The sequence below is a fragment of the Taudactylus pleione genome, unplaced genomic scaffold (assembly GCF_031769625.1).
Source record: "Taudactylus pleione unplaced genomic scaffold, aTauple2 ptg000481l, whole genome shotgun sequence".
In the NCBI taxonomy this organism is placed as follows: domain Eukaryota; kingdom Metazoa; phylum Chordata; class Amphibia; order Anura; family Myobatrachidae; genus Taudactylus; species Taudactylus pleione.
This window is the reverse complement of record NW_028284883.1, coordinates 1,408,882-1,431,081: the sequence shown is the minus strand read 5'-3', so window position 1 is coordinate 1,431,081 and position 22,200 is coordinate 1,408,882. Positions and strand designations below refer to the sequence as shown.

Sequence of the window (22,200 nt, the reverse complement as noted above, 5' to 3'; positions counted from 1 at the left end):
GAAATCCGAACCCGCTCACCCCTAATATATATATATATATATATATATATGTAAGAGTGCTAGGGCATTCAGTGGTTAACTCAAATTTTGATAAACTTATTTTGTTACTTTGTAGTGCACCAATAGTCATCCACGGTTAACAAAACCCATGCTTTTGCACTTTTTTTTCTGAATTCTGTCTTATTTGCATTGTGTAAAATTACCCCCAAACCCCCCCCCCAAAATATAAATATTTTTTAAAACTGTATAAAATTGTTATATCATGTAAAGCATTAAACATAAAATCATCAAACATAATGATCCTATATAATCTAGTTAATATAAACAGTATTCATTAATAAGCCACAAACAAAGAACCTGAGATCTGTATAAAGATTATAAATGTGTGAGAAGATCAAAAACATAGATTTAAGTATTAGTTTAAAGGCACCCCTTGTAGACAATGGGATGTCACTTCGTCCTCTGGCTGCTTGAAGCTTGAGGTGCTATGTGCCCCTGGTGCAGTCTGAGTTAGCTGTGCCTGAAAATGCACTGGTGAAGGAGGGCACCTCTGCACTAGTATGGCACTTCGCACCTAGTATTTTTTTCATGCAGCACTACTGTATTTATCCTTTGCCCTAGCCTTTTAGCCAGGGCAAGGATAATTTTGTATACTCCTACCTGAATGGCTAGGGCTTATTTATTTATTGCACTTTTTTAGAAATTTGCCACACCTTTGCATATTTAATGTGTTTGTGTTTTCACGTTTTGTGGAGTTTTGGGTGTAGACTCTTATGGGCCACACTCTTCTCAAGTAATCTGAGGCTCTCTCCTTCTGGGGAGAGCTGAAGAATCCTTCCCCCAGGGGGAAAATTTGAGCAACCCTGGCAGGGGCGTTTCTAGAGAGGAGGGGGCCCATGTGCAGCCTCCAACATGGGCCCCCTCCTCTACGCCCGGCACTGAGCTGTGCGTGGCCAGTGCCCGAGTTATAGACTCTGGGCACTAGAGTGTTCCCAGAGTCTATAGTGTATGCACAGGCCACTTTCCCTGTACTGTGCATGCGCAAAATGGCAGCTGCGGCTATTTTCCAGTCGTTTTACAGCGCCGAACCCCAGCGCCGACGTGGGACTTCGGAGAGGTAAGTAATATTATGGGTGCAGGGTGTGTGGTGCAGGGCCCCCATGGACCCAGGGGCCTGTATTCCCCCCACACCCTGCACCCATTATAGATATGCCCCTGAGCCCTGGATAGAAAGGGATCACCCAAAGCTTTTCTGCAAAGGGAAGATGGAAGACACTTGACCCCTAAGAGGCAATTTGACTCCATGGATTGGAGATGTCATGGGGACTCCCTAGCTTCAGCAAAAGGATCCTAAAGATTGCTCTTTCCCCTGAATGGGGCCTTTTGATTCTGAGGGGATGGAGAGGGGTCTGAAGATCCAAGCTTTGTACTGCACTGGGTGACAGGAGCATGCACCTCAGGATTCAATAAAAAAAAAATCAGTTTTAAATGAGCTTATACATATAAACCAAGCCGTGAAAAAACACAATTATTTAAAGCAATATATAGTATAGAATTGTCCCTATATTAGGAAGCAGTAGCAGCGGTGACTCTGGTTCGTATGCAAGATTTGTGCCTTCTGCTCCTCCTGCCTTCTTCTTTCCGACATAGGGCGGTATTCAATTAGTTTCGCACCCGCAATACTTTTTCGCTTGCTGTACTTTTCGCCGACTTCACATGTTTTGGCCGCAAAAACTTTTTGTGCCTACCCCCGCTATTTGCCGTATTCAAATCCTAAAAGCCGCAAAAATGCATACTGACGAATGTGACACAGGCGAAAAGTGCTGTCAGAATTGGGGAAATTAGCCTGACACCCCCAAGAAGATGCATTAACATTGGGGATCAATGTAGATGCCCCCAAATAGCCCTAATAAAGCTATTTGGGGTACTTAAGTAGTGTCAATTGGCTCTAATTTGCGCCTTTACACAAGTGGTAAAGAATAGCATTAAGCAGGTTTCTTTTTGGTGAATATAAGTAGCCCTGTCAAATTTGGGGTACATGAAAATGGGTGCAAGCATGGTTCATAGTCACTAAAGTGAAGATTTAAAAAACAAAAAAACGTACTTCAAGCAAACACCTGCAATCAAAAATACACTTCCCCCATGCTTGCAGACCCCCCAAAAGTTTATTTCGCTAGTTTAAAAGTTTGTACCCCCACTTTAGTTTTTCGCCCCCATTTTCAAAGTGCTTTTTTTTTGGTGTTCCTCACATTTTTTAGGATTTTTTTGATACAGTTATCCTTTGGGGGGCTGTCTCAAGGTTGCTGAGTGGTTTCCACAGCTTTGCACCCCAAATTAACAATTTTGCACTTTTTTTCTCGCGTATTACATTGCATTGACTTTTCGCGTACGCGAAAAGTGTTTGTAATTGAATACAGCAAAAATTTTCCGACTGCAGAAAAGTCGCAATCCGCGATACTTTTTTGCGGATTCTGACTTTATGCGGCTAATTGAATATGGGCTATACTTAGTAAACTGTGCATGCTTCTCCCAGACTCTCCTGCCTCAGACAGGTGTAATGTTTGGGTGCTTTTAAAGTTTGGAAGTCGATTTACAATATGACTGTTAGTGCATGAGGGGATCCTGTAGTATTCTATGGGAAAGTACAGATGTTTGAGCAAAGGTCGATTTTGGCAGAGATTCGGTTTTATAGGTGATTTTATAGTTGATGTTGCCTTTAATAAATTCCTGATTTGCAAAATCAGCTTAAATCACCTATAAATGCTGTACACTAAAAAAATCGAACTTTAGTAAATATACCCCAAAGTGTCATTACTAATTTATGATGGTTACAACTGTGGCTGGGAAAACAATGGGCGGACTGATGCATAGTGTACCTATGGAAATGTATGCAGTCTCGCCAGAGCCATAACTAGACTTTTTGGTGCCCTGTGCCAGAGAGAGCATTGGCGACCCCTCCCATTTTTAAATAGGGACATAAGATAGAGTACCTGAAAAATGGACATGGCCCCATGGGAAAGGGCAAGGGAAGAGGTAGGGGAGGCCAGGAGATGCTGGGGATAAAAAAAGAGGAAGCTACAAGTGAGAATGATAATAAACAGGAAAATTGACAGGCCCAAGCAGCGCCCCTGCCCTGCTGTGCCCAGTGCCAGGGCACTGGTCGCACTACACTAGTTACGGCCCTGAGTCTCGCATTGGGTGGTCAAACACTCACATTTGAAAAAGTTAGCAAATTTGGCTGCTGTAGACATCCGCATTTGCCATTACTTTGCATGAAACTCAGAAACAGGCCCTCTATGTCAATCAGGAATCATTACAGTGGGTAGCCATTTTGGTCAGCTTGTTCCTTGTGTCTAGCCTGTGCTTGACGTAAAGTACATTAGTATTTACTCTTTTCCATATCTCTTTCAAGCTTTTATAGAGCTCCTGGACTGCTGGAATTTTACTGTGACTGAGTGTGAAAATGGCTATGAATGATAACCATAATACACAAAGAAAGGACTATGCAAGGTAGAAGAATATTGGGAAATATTATATGCAAATTCCTCTAATATTAAGTATTCTGCCCAATTGTTTTGCTGTAGATGTGTAAATAGTGTTTGACACACTTATTAAAGCATTCTATTTGACCATTTGTTTGCTCTGGAACCTGGACAATAGTTTTAATTTAATCTAAAGACTATCACAGAATGCCTTTTATAAGTGAGACATAAACAGCAGATCTTGGTCTGAGACTATTGAGTCTGAACAATTGTGAAATCTATAGATATTTGTAATGAGCTGTCAAGCAGTTTGAAGAGCAGAGGGCATCTTGGTCAAGGAAATTAAGTTTGCCAGTTTTGGAAAATTGATCTACAAAAACTAATAAAGTTGTAATCGCTTTGGAAATGGCAAATCAGGAATCATATCTACAGAAATACAGGTTGAGTCTCCCATATACAAAATACTTGGGACAAGGGGTATTTTGGATATTGGAATATTCTGTATTTTGAAATATTTGCATACCATAATGAGATATCATGGGAATAGGACCCAAATCTAATCACAGTATGCATTTATATTTCATATACACCTTATACACAGCCTGCAGGTAATTTTATACAATATTTTCAATAATTCTGTGGCTCATACAAAGTTTTTGTACATACAGTACATGAAAAACATTTATGTTTCATATACACCATAAACACAGAGGCTGAAGGTAATTCTATACAATGTTTTTAATAATTGTGTGCCTTAAAGAAAGATTGTGTACATTGAACCATCAAAAATCAAAGGTTTCATTATCTCAGTCATGCTAATAAAAATCATGCTAATAAAAATCCTATTTCTGAATATTCCGTATTTTGGAATATCTGGATATGGGAGACTCAACCTGTATCTTTCCAAGGCCCAGAAGGTACCAGCAGCAGCAGCCACCAGTAGGAGTATGCTGTAACTTGTTCCTGGTAACTTCTAACTTGTTCCTGGTACAAATAAAGCAATCAATACAATGTACCTACAAGAATTGTCTGGCATTTAAATAGAAATTTGCATCCTTAGAAAAGAAGGATTTATTGTATCAATGACCCTTTCTGAGACTGGTCGCACACTTTTACGAATTGACAGAACAAAGCATTTGCTATTTGTTTCTTGGAGCTTGGTCGATTAAGAGACTACAAATTTTAAGCATACTATTAACATACAGACAATCCTGTGTCGGACTGGGACATGAAGGTCCCTCCAGGGGAATACAGTGACAGGGGCCCATGCTTAAAGGGTGTGGTCATCCACCAGAGGGGGGTATGGTCAGCAACCACAGGTGCTTGGCTAATCAATTGGCAAATCTTGATATAGTTTCTATAGAAGAGAACCAAGCCCCCATGCTGATCAGTGTTCCTGGTAACTGACCATCTAATAAAGTAACAATCTATAATTTGAGGTCTGGAACCTGACACCTAGCGGAAGGGGTGGGCTCACAGGCAGTGGGGCCCACTGGGGATTTCCCCTGTTCCCCTATGGGCCAGTCCAACCCCAGTGACATCTTAATCATGAGTTCACCTAATACTTTTACTATTAGACACAAATATTGCTAATGACCAACTGCACACAATTCAATTCTAAACAGCAACAGTTAAATGACTGTTAAAGCTACCTAAATCACATAGAAGATTTTCAAGAGGATGATAATGCAATGAATTCACTGAATACAGTATTACTGGCAAAGCAGCAAGAGTCACTGTTTCCCCAAGGAGAACAACTATACTGGAGATCTCTAAGAGGAGACAGAAGAAACCAGAGACAGAAGAAAGCAGGGGCAGTTGCCGTTACAAATTAAACATCATCAGATGGATAATAATGAAGAACGGTGATGATGATTGGAACATGGGTTTGGAGAAGATTGATTATTTATCACACAGGAGAAATGATCCATTGCAGTTATTTCCATCAATAGAGACACTGAGTCTAGACTAGCACAGGTCTTTATGAGATCCAACAAAAAGATATGGCATATACACAAAGGTCATATTCCCCCTTGGGAGCACCAGATGTGATTGGCAGGTATAAGTTTATTTAACCCAGTACTTAGGGTAACATTGTGAGATGTTTAACTGCCACAAATGCATTGGTATTGGAACACCTGACATTAGGAGACTTAAAGTGAATGACTAGACACACATGACATAGTTATAGCTAGAAAAAAGGAGAAAAAATAGTAGGGGCCAGATTGCATTAGTCAAACTTAGAAAATGTAACACACTCAAACAAAAGATCTTGCATCATACAGGTGCACTGAGCAGGTGTGAATACATTGCACTTAAAATGAGGAGGTGGGCCATCAGCAGGATTCAGCCATGTAACTGAATTGAGTTGATGTTCATCCATAACCAAACATGTTGGCAGGAAGTGAAAATCATGTTTTAGGGCAAAGGCAACCACATTTGAAACATATGACTCAACTGAGGAAGGAACTACAGAAGGCATAGATGGTTTGCAGAGATGGCTTCAAAAAAGTTGGGACAGGGAAAATCCTGCTACTCCCGAGCACAGAGCTTTAGTGAGGGAAACTGAGGAAAAGTGGGTACATGACATTGAATGCTATCCCCAAGCAAGGAACCAGTTGATGTAGAGATAATATGGATTACTAAATTGCAGCTCTATAAACAATCAAGACAAGAGAGGCTCAAATACTCACATATGGCTGAGGCCGGACACCAAATCACCCAAAATGGTCCCATAGGTATAGTAGTGTTTTTTTTTGGTCCTATTTGTGTGTCTTTGTGCTGTATTGTAGTGTAAATGATAGTAGGTAAAGCTTAAGGTAAGGTGAGCTTATTGTGTATGTGGTGCACAAGCAGTGAAGTTGAGGAGAGCAGTGCCGATTTTGCAGGAGGACAATGTACACTATATTAAAAAAAGTATTTGGCCACACCTGTTAACTATTGAAATGGGGTGTTTCGATCAGACCCATTGTCACAGGTGTATAAAATCCAGCACCTAGTCATGCAGTCTCTATTTGCAAACATTTGTGATACAATATGGGTTGTTCTGAAGAGTTCAGTATCTTCAAGCATGGTACTGTGATAGGATGCCACCTTTACAATAAGATGGTTTGTGAAATTTTTCCCTGCTGGATATTTCACTGTCAATTGTAAGTGATATTATTAGAAAATGGAAGCATTTAGAAACAACAGCAACTGGGACAATTAGCAGAAGAGCACTTAAAATCACAGACCGGGGTCAATGACTGCTAAGGCGCATGGTGCGTAAAAGTCGCCAACACTATGCTGATTCCATAGCTGAAGAGTTCCAGTCTTACACTGGCATTACTGTAAGCACAAAAACTGTGTGGCTGGAGCTTAATTGAATGGGTTTCCATGGCCTAGCAGCTGCATGCAAGCCTCATATCACCAAGTCCAATATCAAGCCTCGGATGAAATGGTGTAAAGCACACCAACACTGGACTGTGGAGCATTGGAAACATGTTCTGTGGAGTGATGAATCACATTTCTCTGTTTGGCAGTCAGATAGGTAAGTGTGCCGAGAGAATGTTACCTGCCTTACTGCATTGTGCCAACTGTGAGTTTGGATGAGGAGAGATAATGGTATGGGGATGCTTTTCAGGGTTTGGGTTAGGCCCCTTATCTCCAATGAAGGGCAATCTTAATGCTTCAGCAAGACATTTTGGGCAATGCTATGCTTTCAACTTTGTGGCAAGAGATTGGGGAATGCCCTTTTCTATTCCAACATGACTGTGTCCCAGTGCACAAAGCAAAGACTGTAAAGACATGGTTTGATGAGTTTAGTGTGGAAGAACTTGACTGGCCCAAACAGAGTCCTGACTTTAACCCCATCGAGCACCTTTAGGATGAACTGAAATGGAGATTGCAAGCCAGGCCTTCTCATTCAACATCAGTGCCTGCCCTCATAAATGCTCAACAAAATGAATGGGCACAAATTCCCACAGAAACCCTCTAAAATTTTGTGGAAAGCCTTCCAAGTAGAGTGGAAGCTGTTATAGCTGCAAAAGGGGGATCAACTCCATATATTAAAGTATATGTATTTGAATACAATATCATTACTTACCCTGTTGGTGTAATCGTCAAGCATCTGAATATTTTAGTCCATATAGTGTATGTTGCTATGGCCACTGGCACCATAGTGGGAGTGTGACAGAGCTACAGCTTGTAGCTTGGGTGAAGATTCCCATATCTGATCTGGATTTTCGAAATATTTTGCCTGTGAGCACATCAAGTGAACTTCCAGGAGAGTCTTGCAAGTTTCTGTTTCACTTATCTTTGAAAGATAGTGAGCCTCTTGACCCTTGTAAACTGCATGTTAGTGGGGAGGTCTAGAAGCAGGAGGAGGCCTGGTTTTGCCACTTTAAATATGGATAAACTGGAGCTCGCAACCTATTACATAAGCCTTTTGGTCTGATTTTTAGTAGTGATTGTTGTACAGTTGATATTGCATCAATTAATAGTTCCTGCCAGATGTATGTTTTCCGGAATGTAACAACTGAACTGTAACCAGCATAGTTGTACAGTAAAAATGTACTGTTTGTTATATACTGTAGATTGTTAGATCCTGCTTCATGACCTTTAACAAACTGAGTTAATCATAAATGCACTCCATTTGTTTGCTAACTGTGTTACCTGGAAATATAGGTATTTATCAGTTCATGTACAGTACTATTCCATCTTTTACCTGTAGCTACCCCTCCTACTCTTTCCTTTAAATATATCAAGGTGTTTTTTATATACACCACGAGTCAGTGTTGTTGTGTGCAGGGAGTGTAACTGGTTTCCTATGTCATCCCCTGGTTGAAGAATTCACATCGATACAGGTTGGAGAAGATTTGGGTAGAGGCACTGAGCTCCAGCAGGTGAGAGACACAAAGCACACACACAGACCTGCTATACTCTTGTCAGACATTATGAAGGGTGTTACATCTATAAATATATATTTTGAGCTAGTACACTGGCTAAACTTTTAATCTCAGAAAAAAGAGTACTTTTAGTATTCAAGTAATTTTGTGTTATATATATGTAATTTTTTACTGTTGCTTTAATTGTACAAATAGTTCCTCTCTGTGTGCCAGGTCCTGGCTGACACGGCCGCGCGGAGCATCTGTTTTGCTCAAAATGTGCATCTTATTTACATAATTAAAACAACTAGAAGTGACACACTACATTGTTAGCATCATGATCCATATGGCAAATGGACAACCAATAACTAAGGTCACATGTGTATATGTAAAAAACTGTCCTCAGAACCGCTCTATACATATGTACTAATAGCAGCCAAGAAACTACATCACTGGAAAATAAATGATCATTTGAGATTTATAATTGACCTTTCTAGCACTATTGTATATATGTTTGGAACTGTTCTAAAAAGGGCTAGCTTATATATAGACTGATCTTAAGCTCTTAGTAGCATATCATAGTAAGAAAGTCTATCGGTGTTATAACTGCAAAGCAATAGTCGTTTGTCATATTGAATGTTTCTCTACAAATGCTCCTATATTTATGCATGTGTTCATCAATATGGCATGTTTTTGAGGGGTACAGTACTAGAATTTTGGGAGGTTGGAATTGGGTCACTAGCAGCTAATTACAGACACAGGGCCTGATTCAGAGGCGCTCGCTATTAGCGAGCGCTCACACTGAATCAGGGCGGATTTAAAAAAAAAAATCTGCCTCCAGGCCGCTCGCATAACTGTGGGTCACGATTACCGCGACCATCGGGCTTGCGACGAGACCCTTGTGGTAGGGTCTCGGTTCCCGCAAGCCTGAGTGAACTTCCCGATCTAATAGAGCAGGAAGTTCACTACTGACATCACTCGTGATGTCAGTAGGGCTGCCCACAAATGGCAGGTGTTCCTTCTGGAACGCCTCCGTTTGTCCAGCCACCCCCCCTCCCAGCCTACAAAATGGGGCGAGCTGACGATCAACATCGACAGCTGCCCCATTTTGCAGCGAGCCCCGGAGCTAGTGAAGTTCTCACTCGCTCCCGGGCTCATACACGCGCATTGTGCACGCCGCGCGTGCGCACTGTCCAACCATCAACCCATTTGTGAGCACTATGCGCTCACGAGCGAGTCTGAATCAGGCCCACAGTACACTCACATGGCTAATTTTTCACCTACTTTCCAAACTAGATTTATTTTTGGGGGTCAAAATCTCAAAATGTAAGTGAAGTGGTAAAGAGAGAGCATTTAATGGAGTGTTGCCTGGTTAGTGAGTGACTACAAATTATATTCTTACCCCCCATGCAAGGGCAGTGCAGGTAATGGGGAGACATTCTATATTTACAATGAGATGCCATATATGCCAGTCAGGCATATTGATGCAGGAGCATGTATTAATTGCCAAACAAATACCCACATACAGTAATAACAAATACTGTATACAGTCAGGTGCATAAATATTGGGACATTGACAGAATTTTCATATTTTGGCCTCTATTCACCACCACAATGGCTTTGAAATGAAACAAACAAGATGTGCTTTAACTGCAGACTTTCAGATTTAATTTGAGGGTAATTACATCCAAATCAGGTGAACGGTGTAGGAATTACAACGGTTTCGATATGTGCCTCCCACTTTTTAAGGGGCCAAAAGCTCAGTAGTGAAATGTTTATGGAATTTATTTTGGCATGCATGCAAGCATTAAGTATCAGCAAATCTATCTAAAAGATCATGCAACCCAGAAGTGACCTCATACCTCTACTTTGCTGCCTTGCTTGTGTTCAGATGATATAGGCTAATGTGCAACCAAATAGAGACGAGCTGAATATTAGAGTTTGATGGCATTGGGTTGTAGCATGAAATTTAATTGAATAGTTGCATTAGACTGATTGCAGTATAAGGGATGGGAGAGATGTATAAAGAAATTAGGGTCTCATTCAGAGTCGCTCGTTCATTCCATCCGATGTTCGCACAACTGTGCATGCGTACGGATTTTAATACGCATGCGCGAACCAGTCAGTGCGGCTGAAAATCGTTTGTTCGCTAAATAGCGAATGCCTGCTATTTTGAGTGACAGGAGGAGGCGTATGTGGGTGGTAACAGGGGAAGGTGCTTGAAAACTGGGAGTGGAAATCAGAACGCAGGCATGCTTAAAGGTCAAAACGGGCGTTTTATGGGTGTGCATAATTAATACAGGAGCTTCATTAACCACGTCACTTGGTTGATTTATAGTCAGAACTGCTCCCAAGATTGTGGTAGGAAAAACCAACCACAAGAATAGCGAGCAGTTCATACGCTGTTCGATGTACTTGATTAATCTCTTAAATAGCGGACATGACATATGGTGCGAGCGGCCAGGGGGCGTCTTTTCAAAATTACGACCGCAAGTTTTGTTCGCTCGTTCAGACATAGAGGCGTGAACAGACCGCAAAGTGCGAACGTTTCATTTAAATAGCCACCCCTTTTTAATGAACGAGCGAGCGCAAATAGCGTCCGGCTCTGAATCAGGCCCTTAGTGTAGTGGCATAGGGATGCATTATATAATGTCCCACAGCTGCTTTTTACAGTGGCATGGCACTGTGAGTAGGGTGCTGTAGGTGAGACTGCATTGTGTAGTGGGATGGAATTGCATTCTATAGCGACATGGTATTATATTGTATAGTGTTGTGGTAATGTATTTTTTAGCAGCTTAGGGCTGAATTCTTTATTGGCATATGACTGTATATGTAGTGGTAAAGGACACAATGAGAGGGACAGTTGTTTAGCGGCATGTTTGTACTTGGTGTAATTTGCACAGTACTGAGTACAACATAAAAACATAATGAGCTTTATATTGTTCTATTATTGTGAACTATGGTTGGGTCAGCGTAAAAGTATCATAAATTGTTATATTTCATTGATCTCTAGTCCGCACACATTCATCTATATGTACACAGCTTTTAACCCACCGATGGTTGACAGCAAAGTGCTGACTTCCCCTCAGTGACAGGAGTCAGATGCTGCATTGTAGTCTTACATGCAGAACTCGGTTCCTGACACAGCGAGGGAGCCAGCACTGCAAATAGACTGGCCCCCAGGGGGGCAGTCTGCATCTCTGGGATCCCCCAGAGAGACTATAACGGAGGGGGTTTGGGCTGTGAGGCCACACCCCCTAACCACGAGGCCACGACACCTTATCTAAGAGACCATGCCCCCTTTTACCATGCACAGCGAAGCCGCCTGAACTACTCTACTGACCGCACTGGGTGTCACTGGATAAGTGTTGTATTTATTGACTAAACAATCTATAGAGAATATTCCTGGAAAAGTATAGTAATCTTGATCTCTCTTGGTTTGAACTCGGATTACATTGATTATTGATACTGTGACTATAACTTTTGAGCACAGTATGAATGCTTAAAACTATTGGCTTTTTATTGAGTATGAATTTCTTTGACTGTGGTCTTAACTAATTAAACATAATAAAATAAAACTAAAATTCATTTCTTGACAATAAGACATTAAGCAGTAAAAGTTTAATTGAGCTTTAAAATAAAAAATTTTCCAAAAATTATAAACAATAATAAAAAAAATAATAAAAAATAACTTGATCAGCCTGTCTAATTATTTGATTGACTTATTGAAGTTAGTCTTGTGTATAAATTGTAACTTGTAATAAATACAGTGAGAATAATTCCTGATGTAAATTCAGGTAAATTTATAAATTTTAGGACACATACAAGTATATGTAAAAGGCTGCGGACTTTAAGCATCGGTGAGTCCTATGCGAGACTGCCCAAAGTAGCATTATTTAAACATTTAAAAGGCAAAAACACCTTGATTTTGGCTTTTAAATGACTTCTAATTTAAAACATTGGGCAGTTTCAGTACATATACCCAATTTTTTTTAATGAATCAAGTATTTATTCTATTTGTTCAATGTTGATTAGCTAAGAGGGGTATAATAAGAAAATTGGAGTGCTAGCCTCTTCACACTGACCCTTTGAGGAAACCATCATGCATATTTTACTGAGAAACACAATAGAAATTCATATACATGCTATATATGTGCATCACCTTTGGAATATTCCAAGTATGGAGTTGTGTCATACCGGTCCAGTGCACAGTCCAACGGATCGTAAGGAAGAGACGGCTGGATTATTATACCAGAGTACTTTTGCTTTGTAGTTCTACACAGCCAGCTAACGTGATCATAAGACATTACATTGCAGAAGGTTGAGCCTCAGTACTCCTGCTCAATTGATATTTCTATGCTGTGCATGGGTGTTTGCTGAACAAATGACAGCACAGGACATTTATGCTTTTCAATATTTATACATTCGAATCAAGAAACCCGGTTTAACAATAGTACCGGACAATTGATAATTTGGGTCTGGAAGTAATATTAAATGCATAAGAAGTGGACTTGGTCTTTTATAATTTATTGGTGGCAACTATGACAATTACTGTAATTGATATTGTATATATATAATAATTTTTACTTTTTACTTTATTAACCCCTCCCCCTTATTTTATATGGAATAAACAAATATGTTATTATTTTATTCATTGTATATGATTCTTGACATTGTAAAGGTGCTCCCTATGGTAAAAATGATCCATACTTAAGCACGTGACATAATTAGTACTTCAGTCAGTTTGATTATACCATCTGTGCACAAGCATGGATATCCTTAAAACCAGGACCATTAGGGTGCCTTGAGGACCGAGTTTTGGAAACCCTGATTTAAGGTATAACAGCCTGGTATATTGGCTGAAGGTTATGTGCATGTCTGAGATCACAGTTTCTAATGATTTGTTAATTCTGTCTGAAGTGAAGCCATTTTGTCAAAACTATAACTTTTCCCTACCTATCCCATTATTATCTCATCTGAACCCCTATTTCCTTCCATATCAGGTTGGTAACTCCTAGAAAGATTATCCACTGTTCTAAATTTTCTTCATTTGAAGATAATAGCCCTCACTGTGGTTTGCTGGAGTCCCAGAGCATTATAAATGGCTTTGTCACCCTTTCCAGAGTGATATATTTGAATAACTTTCTTTCTCATCTCTTCATGAAATAATTTTGGTAGCGACATACTGTGCTTCTTGTTGAGACCTTGTAGGCAACTTCACATAGCTGGAAAGGTTCTATTTTATTGAAGGTCAGATTTTACAGTAATCAATCCTGATTGTGCCTAATCTATTTGGTTCATAGGTTGAATGAGTAAAGGGCCCCCATACTACTGCAATGGATTGGGGCAATTCTCAATTTTGATAATTATTTTTTTGGGGGTAATCTGCAATGTTTGGGGTACACCAATTCACGGTTCTGACCAAAAAGAGGTCTGAATCGGTAAATTAGGTTATCAAACATGTTGGATTTCACTGACCAATGAGGCTGTAGATTGCTAATCTATAGTAACGACCACCCGATTGCCATCTGTTACTAGTAAAATAAGCCTTTCATGATTGGCAGATCTGTCTTTCCTGATAATGAGCTGCAAATCACTGAAAAATATCTGTAATATATGAGTGCAGATTTGTGGATTGGGGAATCTTTAAATCAGGAAAAAATATGCTGAGTCTGTGTATTGATTGTTTGTGATTGCTGATGTATGCAGGGGCGTATCTATAATGAGTGCAGAGTGTGCAGGGAACATGGGCCCCTGGGTCCAGGGGGGCCCGTACCGCACACCATGCACCCAAAATATTACTTACCTCTCCAGAGTCCCACGTCGGCGCAGGGGTACGGTGCTGTAAAACGACTGGAAAATGGGCACGGCGGCCATTTTCCTGTCACTTGCGAATATGCAGTACAGGGAAAATGGCCGCTGCGGACATTTTCCCTGTGACCTGTGCAGACACTATAGACTCTGGGCACACTCTAGTGCCAGGAGTCTATAACTCCAGCACTGGCCGCGCACAGCTCAGAGCGCTGCCGGCCGCCGGGCGGAGAGGAGTGGGCCCATGTCGGAGACTGCAGACGGGCTCCATCCTCTCTAGAAATGCACCTGGATGTATGGGCCCCATAACTAAGGGGGCAATTACTCTTACACACAGGACTAGTTGGAGTTGGATATTTTTTTCCTTCAGTAAATGAAATGATCATTTAAAAACAGCATTTTATGGTTACTCGGATTATTTTTGTATTATATTGAATTTTGTTTGAAGATCTGAAACAATTAAGTTTGACACAGCAAAAATAGATGAAATCAGGAAGAGGGCAAAAACCTTCTCACACCTCTGCACATTTTACCTCACCACAGAAAGGTGAGTAGATTTCCAACCATGTTAGCCTGAACAACTGTACTACTTTGCAGCATGTGTGCAGTGGCATGAGTCTATACTGTATAGTGGATTCGGCTGAATTGTATTGTGACATACGGCTGCATTGTTAAATGAATGGGTCTGCGTAGTAGCATATGGTGGCATGGAATGATGATTGCATAGTGTTTTGGTACTAAATGCAGCACAAGGAGGCTGATGGTTGCATATTGGTGTTGAAACTGCATTGTAGTGTGTAACTGAATTGGTAATAGCATAGGGATGTGCTGAATCTGTGTCACACACAGCTGCATGAAATACAAGGAATACATTTTATAAAGGTCTTAGAGTTGAATTATAATCAAGTGTAACGTTGCTTTGTATACCAGGTTGTAAAATATGTGGGTGGATGTTCTAAGTAATAGCCAAAGGAAGGGGAGTGGGAAGGATACATTTTAGAGCACTGCCCATAGTCCATAGATTACAGCAGGGCTTGATTGGCCATCGGGCACTTATAGCATTTTCCAGAAAGGCCGATGATGTCAGGGCCGGAAGGACCCCGCACTTCTAGCCAATGCCGCCAGATATAAGATGTACTGTCAGGGCAGTGGCAGGGTGGTGGCAGTGGGCCGGGAAGAGAGGGGGGAGAGACTCACGTTACACCCCCCCCGAAGCACAACCATATCCCCTTTGCGAGCACACACACAGGGCGGACTGCCCCAGTCCGTCCCTGGATTACAGTAAGCTGAAAGCTAAGCAAAGTTTTCAAGTCTACTCTACTGCAGAATGTAACCTTACATTTGCTTTTGCATCTCAATCATAACTGCCTACTGTAACGCTAGTTTTAGAGTGTGTGAATGGGTCAGGTAAACTAACACAAACTATACACATGCATGAATTCCTTGCCTGGATGCTTATCATTTAATCGCTACATAAAAGTAATTGATCCGGAGATAGACATTTTTCCATCTGATTACAACTGTTATGAATATAAAAATATTGTAAACCTTTGCACAGTGAAATAAAATGTTTCTTGTAAAAACATTAACTTGGCTGACAATCCTCTGACAACCGGTGATTCATTGGCCAATGATCAATGGAAAAAGAGCAACACAAGAATATACTGTGAATTATATTTCATTTTTTTTTTTACTTCAAAGATAATAATTTGAGTAACTCTTCAAACTCACCAAGTTTCCTATTTTTAAATTATATATAATCATTATAGAGATTCTCGGAATAAACCAATGTGATGCACCAGAGTTCTTCGTGGAGGGGATGGGTCATTAGTGAGAAAAAAAGAGACTGGAGCAAGCTTATTGGACTAGGGAAGATGTGGAGGTGGAAGTGTAAGAGGCATATGGAAGTATCCAGTCACTGTTGGCCCATGACATGATACTAGTGCTGCATTGGTAGATAATCATATTACAGGACTATGTCATCACAGTAGGCAGAGTTGCTGGAGTACTGGGCCAAAGCCACCATTACCAAAACATATTGAAAGCAGCAGTGGTGGGTATGTGAATACTGCACTACACTAGTGTTCAGAGAGGAGGTAGCAGTAATATTGCCTTTGTTAAAACAATCTACACAAAGAACAATATGCAATTTGTATAACTGATAGACTACAGTATATCTACATGGACTAAGGCAAAAATCAGTATGCTCATGCAGATTAGTGTTGCTAGCTGGCTGTATATTTATGGCATATATTTTGCCATAAATATCTATGGTACAGCTAAACCTACTTTGATTGTGTAAGCAGAAGCAAAACTGTATACATTATATCACACTGTTCATCCATGGCCAGTAGATCTCGAGGGGAGATTGACATTTAGAGGGATCTGTCATAGAACCAGATATATATAAATCCATGTTACAGAAAGTGATTCATTATGCTCCAGTTCATACTCCCATATCTCAGTACCATAACAGAATAGTACTTCTACACAGTATAGTCACCCAATAATAGTTCCATTTACTGCCTGAAGTCTGGAAATGTGGTATAAATGGATCTCTAATACATTACCTAGCATATACAATATATAACAAGAATCTACCTTGTATAGTAAAACTTTACTTTTAAGCTACATACACTCGTAAAGATTTTCTGTCCAACCATCCAACTAGTTGATTGGTTGGAATGAAAATCTGGTAATGTATGAAAGCAAATGACAATCAGCAATTTGCTCCCAAACACCGGAAAATGGACAAAAACTGTTGTTTGAACAAATTGCTTAGCTCAAACATTTAACAAACTTGTCTAACGACCATTTTCATCTGTTTTCTGGCATTTAGGAGCAAATTGCTGATCATCATTTACTCCCATACATTACCAGATTTTCATTCCATCCAATCAACTAGTTGGATGGTTGGACAGAAAATCTTTACGTGTGTATGCAGCTTTAATGTTATGTCATAAAAGAATCATAGGAAACGAAAAACTTAAATTATAAACATACAATAATTGCACAAGTTACATTCAAAAAGCTAACACTTTTATCATATCAAACATCACATCACATCAGGGAGTGGTCAAGATCTATATAGATAGATTCAATAATCCAAGGTACCAATACCACAATACAAAATGTAAGGGAAACCACCCCTAAAGGGATATTTTTCCCTTGTACAAAATATATATACAAACTTACAGCTGCATCAGAACCAATTAGGGGTGGTTTCCCTTACATTTTGTATTGTGGTATTGGTACCTTGTATTATTGAATCTATCTATATAGATCTTGACCACTCTCTGATGTGCTATTTGATATGATAAAAGTGTTAGCTTTTTTAATATAATGTTGTGCAATTATTGTATGTATATTATTGTATGTTTATAATTTAAGTTTTTTGTTCCCTATGATTCTTTTATGACATAACATTAAAAGTTAAGTTTTACTATACAAGGTAGATTCTTGTGCCCCAAACAAGACAGTACTTTCTTTCCTTTTTCTGAATGCTGTTCTTACTCTAATGGATGCACCTCCATAAGGATAGTATATCCCTGATACTACTATCCGCATTTGCATATTTATTTATTTGGAGTAATTCTTCCTTCATCTTAATTAATTTTGCACCAGTGCTCAGAGTATCCCCTTTTCCCTTCCCTGGTATTACAAGATGGCTGCCTTAGCACTAGCAACTTGGGCGGTAGCAAATGTTGCACTACCTTAGTTTTATAAAACAGTACTGCTTACAAAATATTAATTTAGAATGTAACAAATGTACAGTAGGGCAACAAGTACCATATGCCATGGGTCAATGTATTTTCTCATCCCCACACTCAGACACAGGGCCTGATTCAGCAGCTAGTGCACTGCTGATCGCAGATTCACAATGTTCGGGAATCTGCACAGGCACCAGATCTGTTCTGCGCATGTACAGAACAGGTCTGCGAGTCCGCACTGCAAACTGGCAGAAGACTGTAAGTGATTGACAGTCTGCTACCATTTGTGGGCGGGGAGGGGGTGGTGATGCCCTCCATTTCCCACAACGGAGGAGTGTTGTCCCCATGTGGGGGAGGGAAGAAGCCAGGATCTCTGTCAGGTTTTGGAGATTTCTTGGCCTCTTCCTCTAAACTGTGGCGGTTGGCTGTGGGACCCATGTGTCACCACAGCAGGCCAATGGTACACAGATTAACCAATGCTGCGTTGGACAACGCAGCTCGGATAAGTAATGCACAGGAGAAGTGATGCCTCCTGCTGCATTACCATATCTGCAAGGATCGCAATTGCAAAGCTGCCTGTGTGCAAACATCATATATCTATAGCATGCGTGCAGCTTTGCAATTACGATCCTTACAGAATCAGGTCCACAGAACATTCTTTAACGTTGGTTCCCAAGTTTAATCTACATGAATGTTTATTTTTCTATGACAGGTGGAAATATGGACTGGTACAGCACACTTGTCCTCTTTTTTCTCTTTTGTCTGTCCTATATCATCCTGAGCTTCATGATGATAATTAAGGAAAAATCAACACTTCCCCCTGGACCCATGCCTCTACCATTCATCGGGAACCTTCTACAGATCAACACAAATGACATTGTCAGCTCACTAATGAAGGTGAGTGAGACTAATGAGTAAATTTTGGAGATGGTTAGTGTGCCTACATGACACTGAGGTGTTTTAATACATATACAGCATTTGTATAGCAATATGTTAATGTGATCTGGTTATTCAATAATGTACAGTATAAATAATTGATTAATAAAGAGTTTGGTGCTTGTCATATCAAGGTATAAGCTCTGTGTTACCTTGTAGTAATACTATCATAATAATATCCCAAATAGCCTCTAACTATAGCATATCCCAAATAGCCTCTAACTATAGCAGTGATAGTTAATTATGTACAGTATCAGTTTGTAGTAGAGATCACTGCCAAACATCCCACTGTTTCCAATAAGAGAGATGTGTGTCCCATCAAAACTAATTGATACTGTAAAGTTTCACTGTGTGGCTGCTGCAAAGTCTCCTATGAGTGTCTTTAGGTATCAGTCTAATTACCATGTTCATTAGTATGCAATATGAAGGTAAAAACAAATAATTCCACTGTGTTTCTGCAGTCTGTAAAAAACTGGTCCCTGCCCATGACCTCTTCATCTCCAACTCCCGAAATCACCTAGCCATCACCAAATTCTAGATTTCCCTCTCAGTCAACATTTCTCCAGCTGCATTTTTTTTCATGGACTTAAGTTCTCTCACACACCCCACCCAGGGGGGAGGCTCAATGGTGGTGGTGTTGGGATCCTTAAATAGACTGGCTGCTCCAACCAGCTCAGAGCAATCCATTTTCATTCTCTACATTCGTGATTCATGCTATTTGCCATCTTTCCCACTGTTCACCATGTACTGTATCTGTCATACCTAGCCCTAGCTCCTTGACAACGGTTCTTCCTGGCTCCTCAACTCTTCAGACCTTTCCTTTTTTTATTATTATTATTATTATTACTATTTATTTTTTTTTAAAGACAAATTTTATTGAAAAGGTGAGAGGCAGTACATAAATGATCAAAACAGAGTTCCAAAAAAGATAGAATGGCACAACAGTGAAACATGGAAGAACTCAGCTGAATCTCCTGCACAAGAATAGCAAAAAATATGATATGCAAAGGTCCTGGTCAATTTGGAAAAATCAATTAAAGCAGCAGGGACCTGGTAATGGAGGTCCAAAGTTCCCATATTTTAGTGAAACTCTTAGATGAACCCCGTGGGATACTAGTTATTTGTTCAATAGAATGAATGCGCCAAATTTTAGCTAAAACCTCTCCGATGGCTGGGGCCTCCATTTTTTCCATGCAAAAGCATTGTGACCCCTGGCTGCCAACACCATGTGGCAAAATAACTTATGCTGATATTGAGTTGCTTCTGGAACGCGTAATGGTAGTAAAGATTATTGGGATCAAGAGGGACAGAGATGTCTAAAATAGAGCTGGCAATGGCACAAATTTATTTCCAGAAGGGAACCAGCTTCGGACAACTCCCCCATATATGTAAAAACGTCCCTGTGCCCAAACCACAACACCAACACAGATTAGAGGTCTTGGGGTCCATTTTATGTAACTAGTAGGGGCACAATACCACTTGTAAATTAATTTATAGGAGTTCTCTTTTATATGCATGCAAATAGAGCTATAAGCCTCATTGGAATAAATGTCCTTCCAGTCTGCTCTATCTAAAGATTCCTTTATATCTGCCTCCCAAGCCCTCTCAGGAGGATCTCTCTCCTTGGGGCATGGAGGTATGAGTTCTGTGTACAGCATGGAGATAAGCCCCTTAGTGCCTGCCCCACAGATGCTCCACTCTGGTGAGGGGACTATTAATAAATATCGAAAAAAGGATTTGTGGGGAATAGTGAATTTGATATGATTATTGGTGAATGTAGGAATGGATGAATTCTGGGTGATATCATTCAGCAACATGATTCAACCATTTTGCCAGCATGTAATGCCAGCCGGGTTACTGCCCAGATGGAAATAAGGGTTGTTGAACAATGGGATCAGGGGACTAATGTGTGGAGCTATATTATGCTGGCAATTTGCAAAGTCCCAAATATTCGAAGTATGGGATATAATAGGGTGATGCAAGGACGAAATGGAATGCAGTTTCAGACTATTTGATTTGATCACCTCCCACACCCTCTCAGATTTGGATCTACTCCACAGTACATACTGTGCTATCCTGGCCATGTAATAAGATTTAAAGTTTGGAACCCCAAGACCACCTCAAGAAGTGTGTCTTTGCAACACGTCCCTTCCCACCCTAGGGCGTTTTTTTTACCATATAAATTGTGATGTAATGTATTGTAAATGTTTAAAAACATAAGGAGGTACCCTTACTCAAAGTGTTTGAAATAAATATAAAAGTCTGGGCAGCAAGTTCATTTTGACAGCATTGATTATGCCGATCTAAGAAAATAAAACAGCCTCCCAATTCTCCAAATAATTCTTAAACTGCGCTAGCAGTTTTGGGTAATTAGCCTGGATGAGCGGATGGTAACTCCTAGCAATAGAAATAACTAAAAAGGTAATCTGACGTATTAATAATAATAATAATAATAATAATAATAATAATAATAATGATAATTACTTATATAGTGCCAGCTTATTTTGTTACTCTTCACAAATGGGAACAAAAATTAATAAAACAAGCCTGGGTAGTAACAGACAGACATAGAGGTAAGAGGGCTCAGGGCCTGATTCAGATGTGCTCAGAAAAAGCGAGCGCTCGCTCTGAATCAGGGCGGGTGCTGTTTTTTTTAGGAGCGGCCTCTTGGCCGCTCGCATAGCTGTGGGTGACCACCGACAGCTATAGCGAGCAGCCATGATGATGGTCTCGATGGTCAAGACCTTGTGGTAGGGTCTCGTGGCCGCAAGCCCCAGAGAGCTTCTGGCTCAAAAAGAGCCGGAGGCTCTCCCACTGACATCACTGGTGATGCCAGTGGGGCCACCCACAAACGGCAGGCGTTCGCATGGGAACGCCTCCATTTGTGAAGCCACCCCCCAGCCATGCCTACAAAATGGGGCGAGCTGTCAATCAACATCGACAGCCGCCCCTTTTGTAGTGAGTCCCAGAGCCAGTGCCTTTTGCGCTCGCTCCGGGGCTCACGTACGCACAGTGCACACACCACGTGTGCGCACTGGGTCACCATCGACCCGCTTGCGAGCGCAATGCACTTACGAGTGGGTCTGAATCAGGCCCTCTGCTCACAAGCTTACAATCTATAGGGACATAGGCATTGATAAAGAAGGATAGGTGTTACCTATTGCATAATGGTCCAGACATATTGAAGGGGTTCCTGGTGGGATGTCTGATGCAGTCACACAGAAATTTTTGCCACTGACATTCTACTTTATGTGAGAGCTTTTGTAGGCATTTTGTTAATTTAGAATGTCATGGTTGACATCTAAGTCTACTTGGAGTGTGATGGGCCACTTCATCAAGGGCTATTTCTATAGTTTTGTTAAGGTGTGATACAGCAGTCTGAAGTGTATGTAGAAA

The 22,200-nt window shown here is 40.5% G+C and overlaps 1 protein-coding gene across 1 annotated transcript in view; it reads left to right on the top strand.

Annotated features, from left to right (window-relative positions):
- The first annotated feature begins 8,261 nt into the window (after positions 1-8,261).
- Positions 8,262-22,200, top strand: part of LOC148502831 (cytochrome P450 2F3-like) — a 67,344-nt gene continuing 53,405 nt past the window's right edge. The window contains exons 1-2 of the mRNA XM_088449293.1: positions 8,262-8,365; positions 18,581-18,765. Coding sequence (XP_088305419.1) covers positions 18,589-18,765 — 177 coding nt within the window. The 5' untranslated portion in view covers positions 8,262-8,365; positions 18,581-18,588. The remainder of the gene's footprint in view (positions 8,366-18,580; positions 18,766-22,200) is intronic.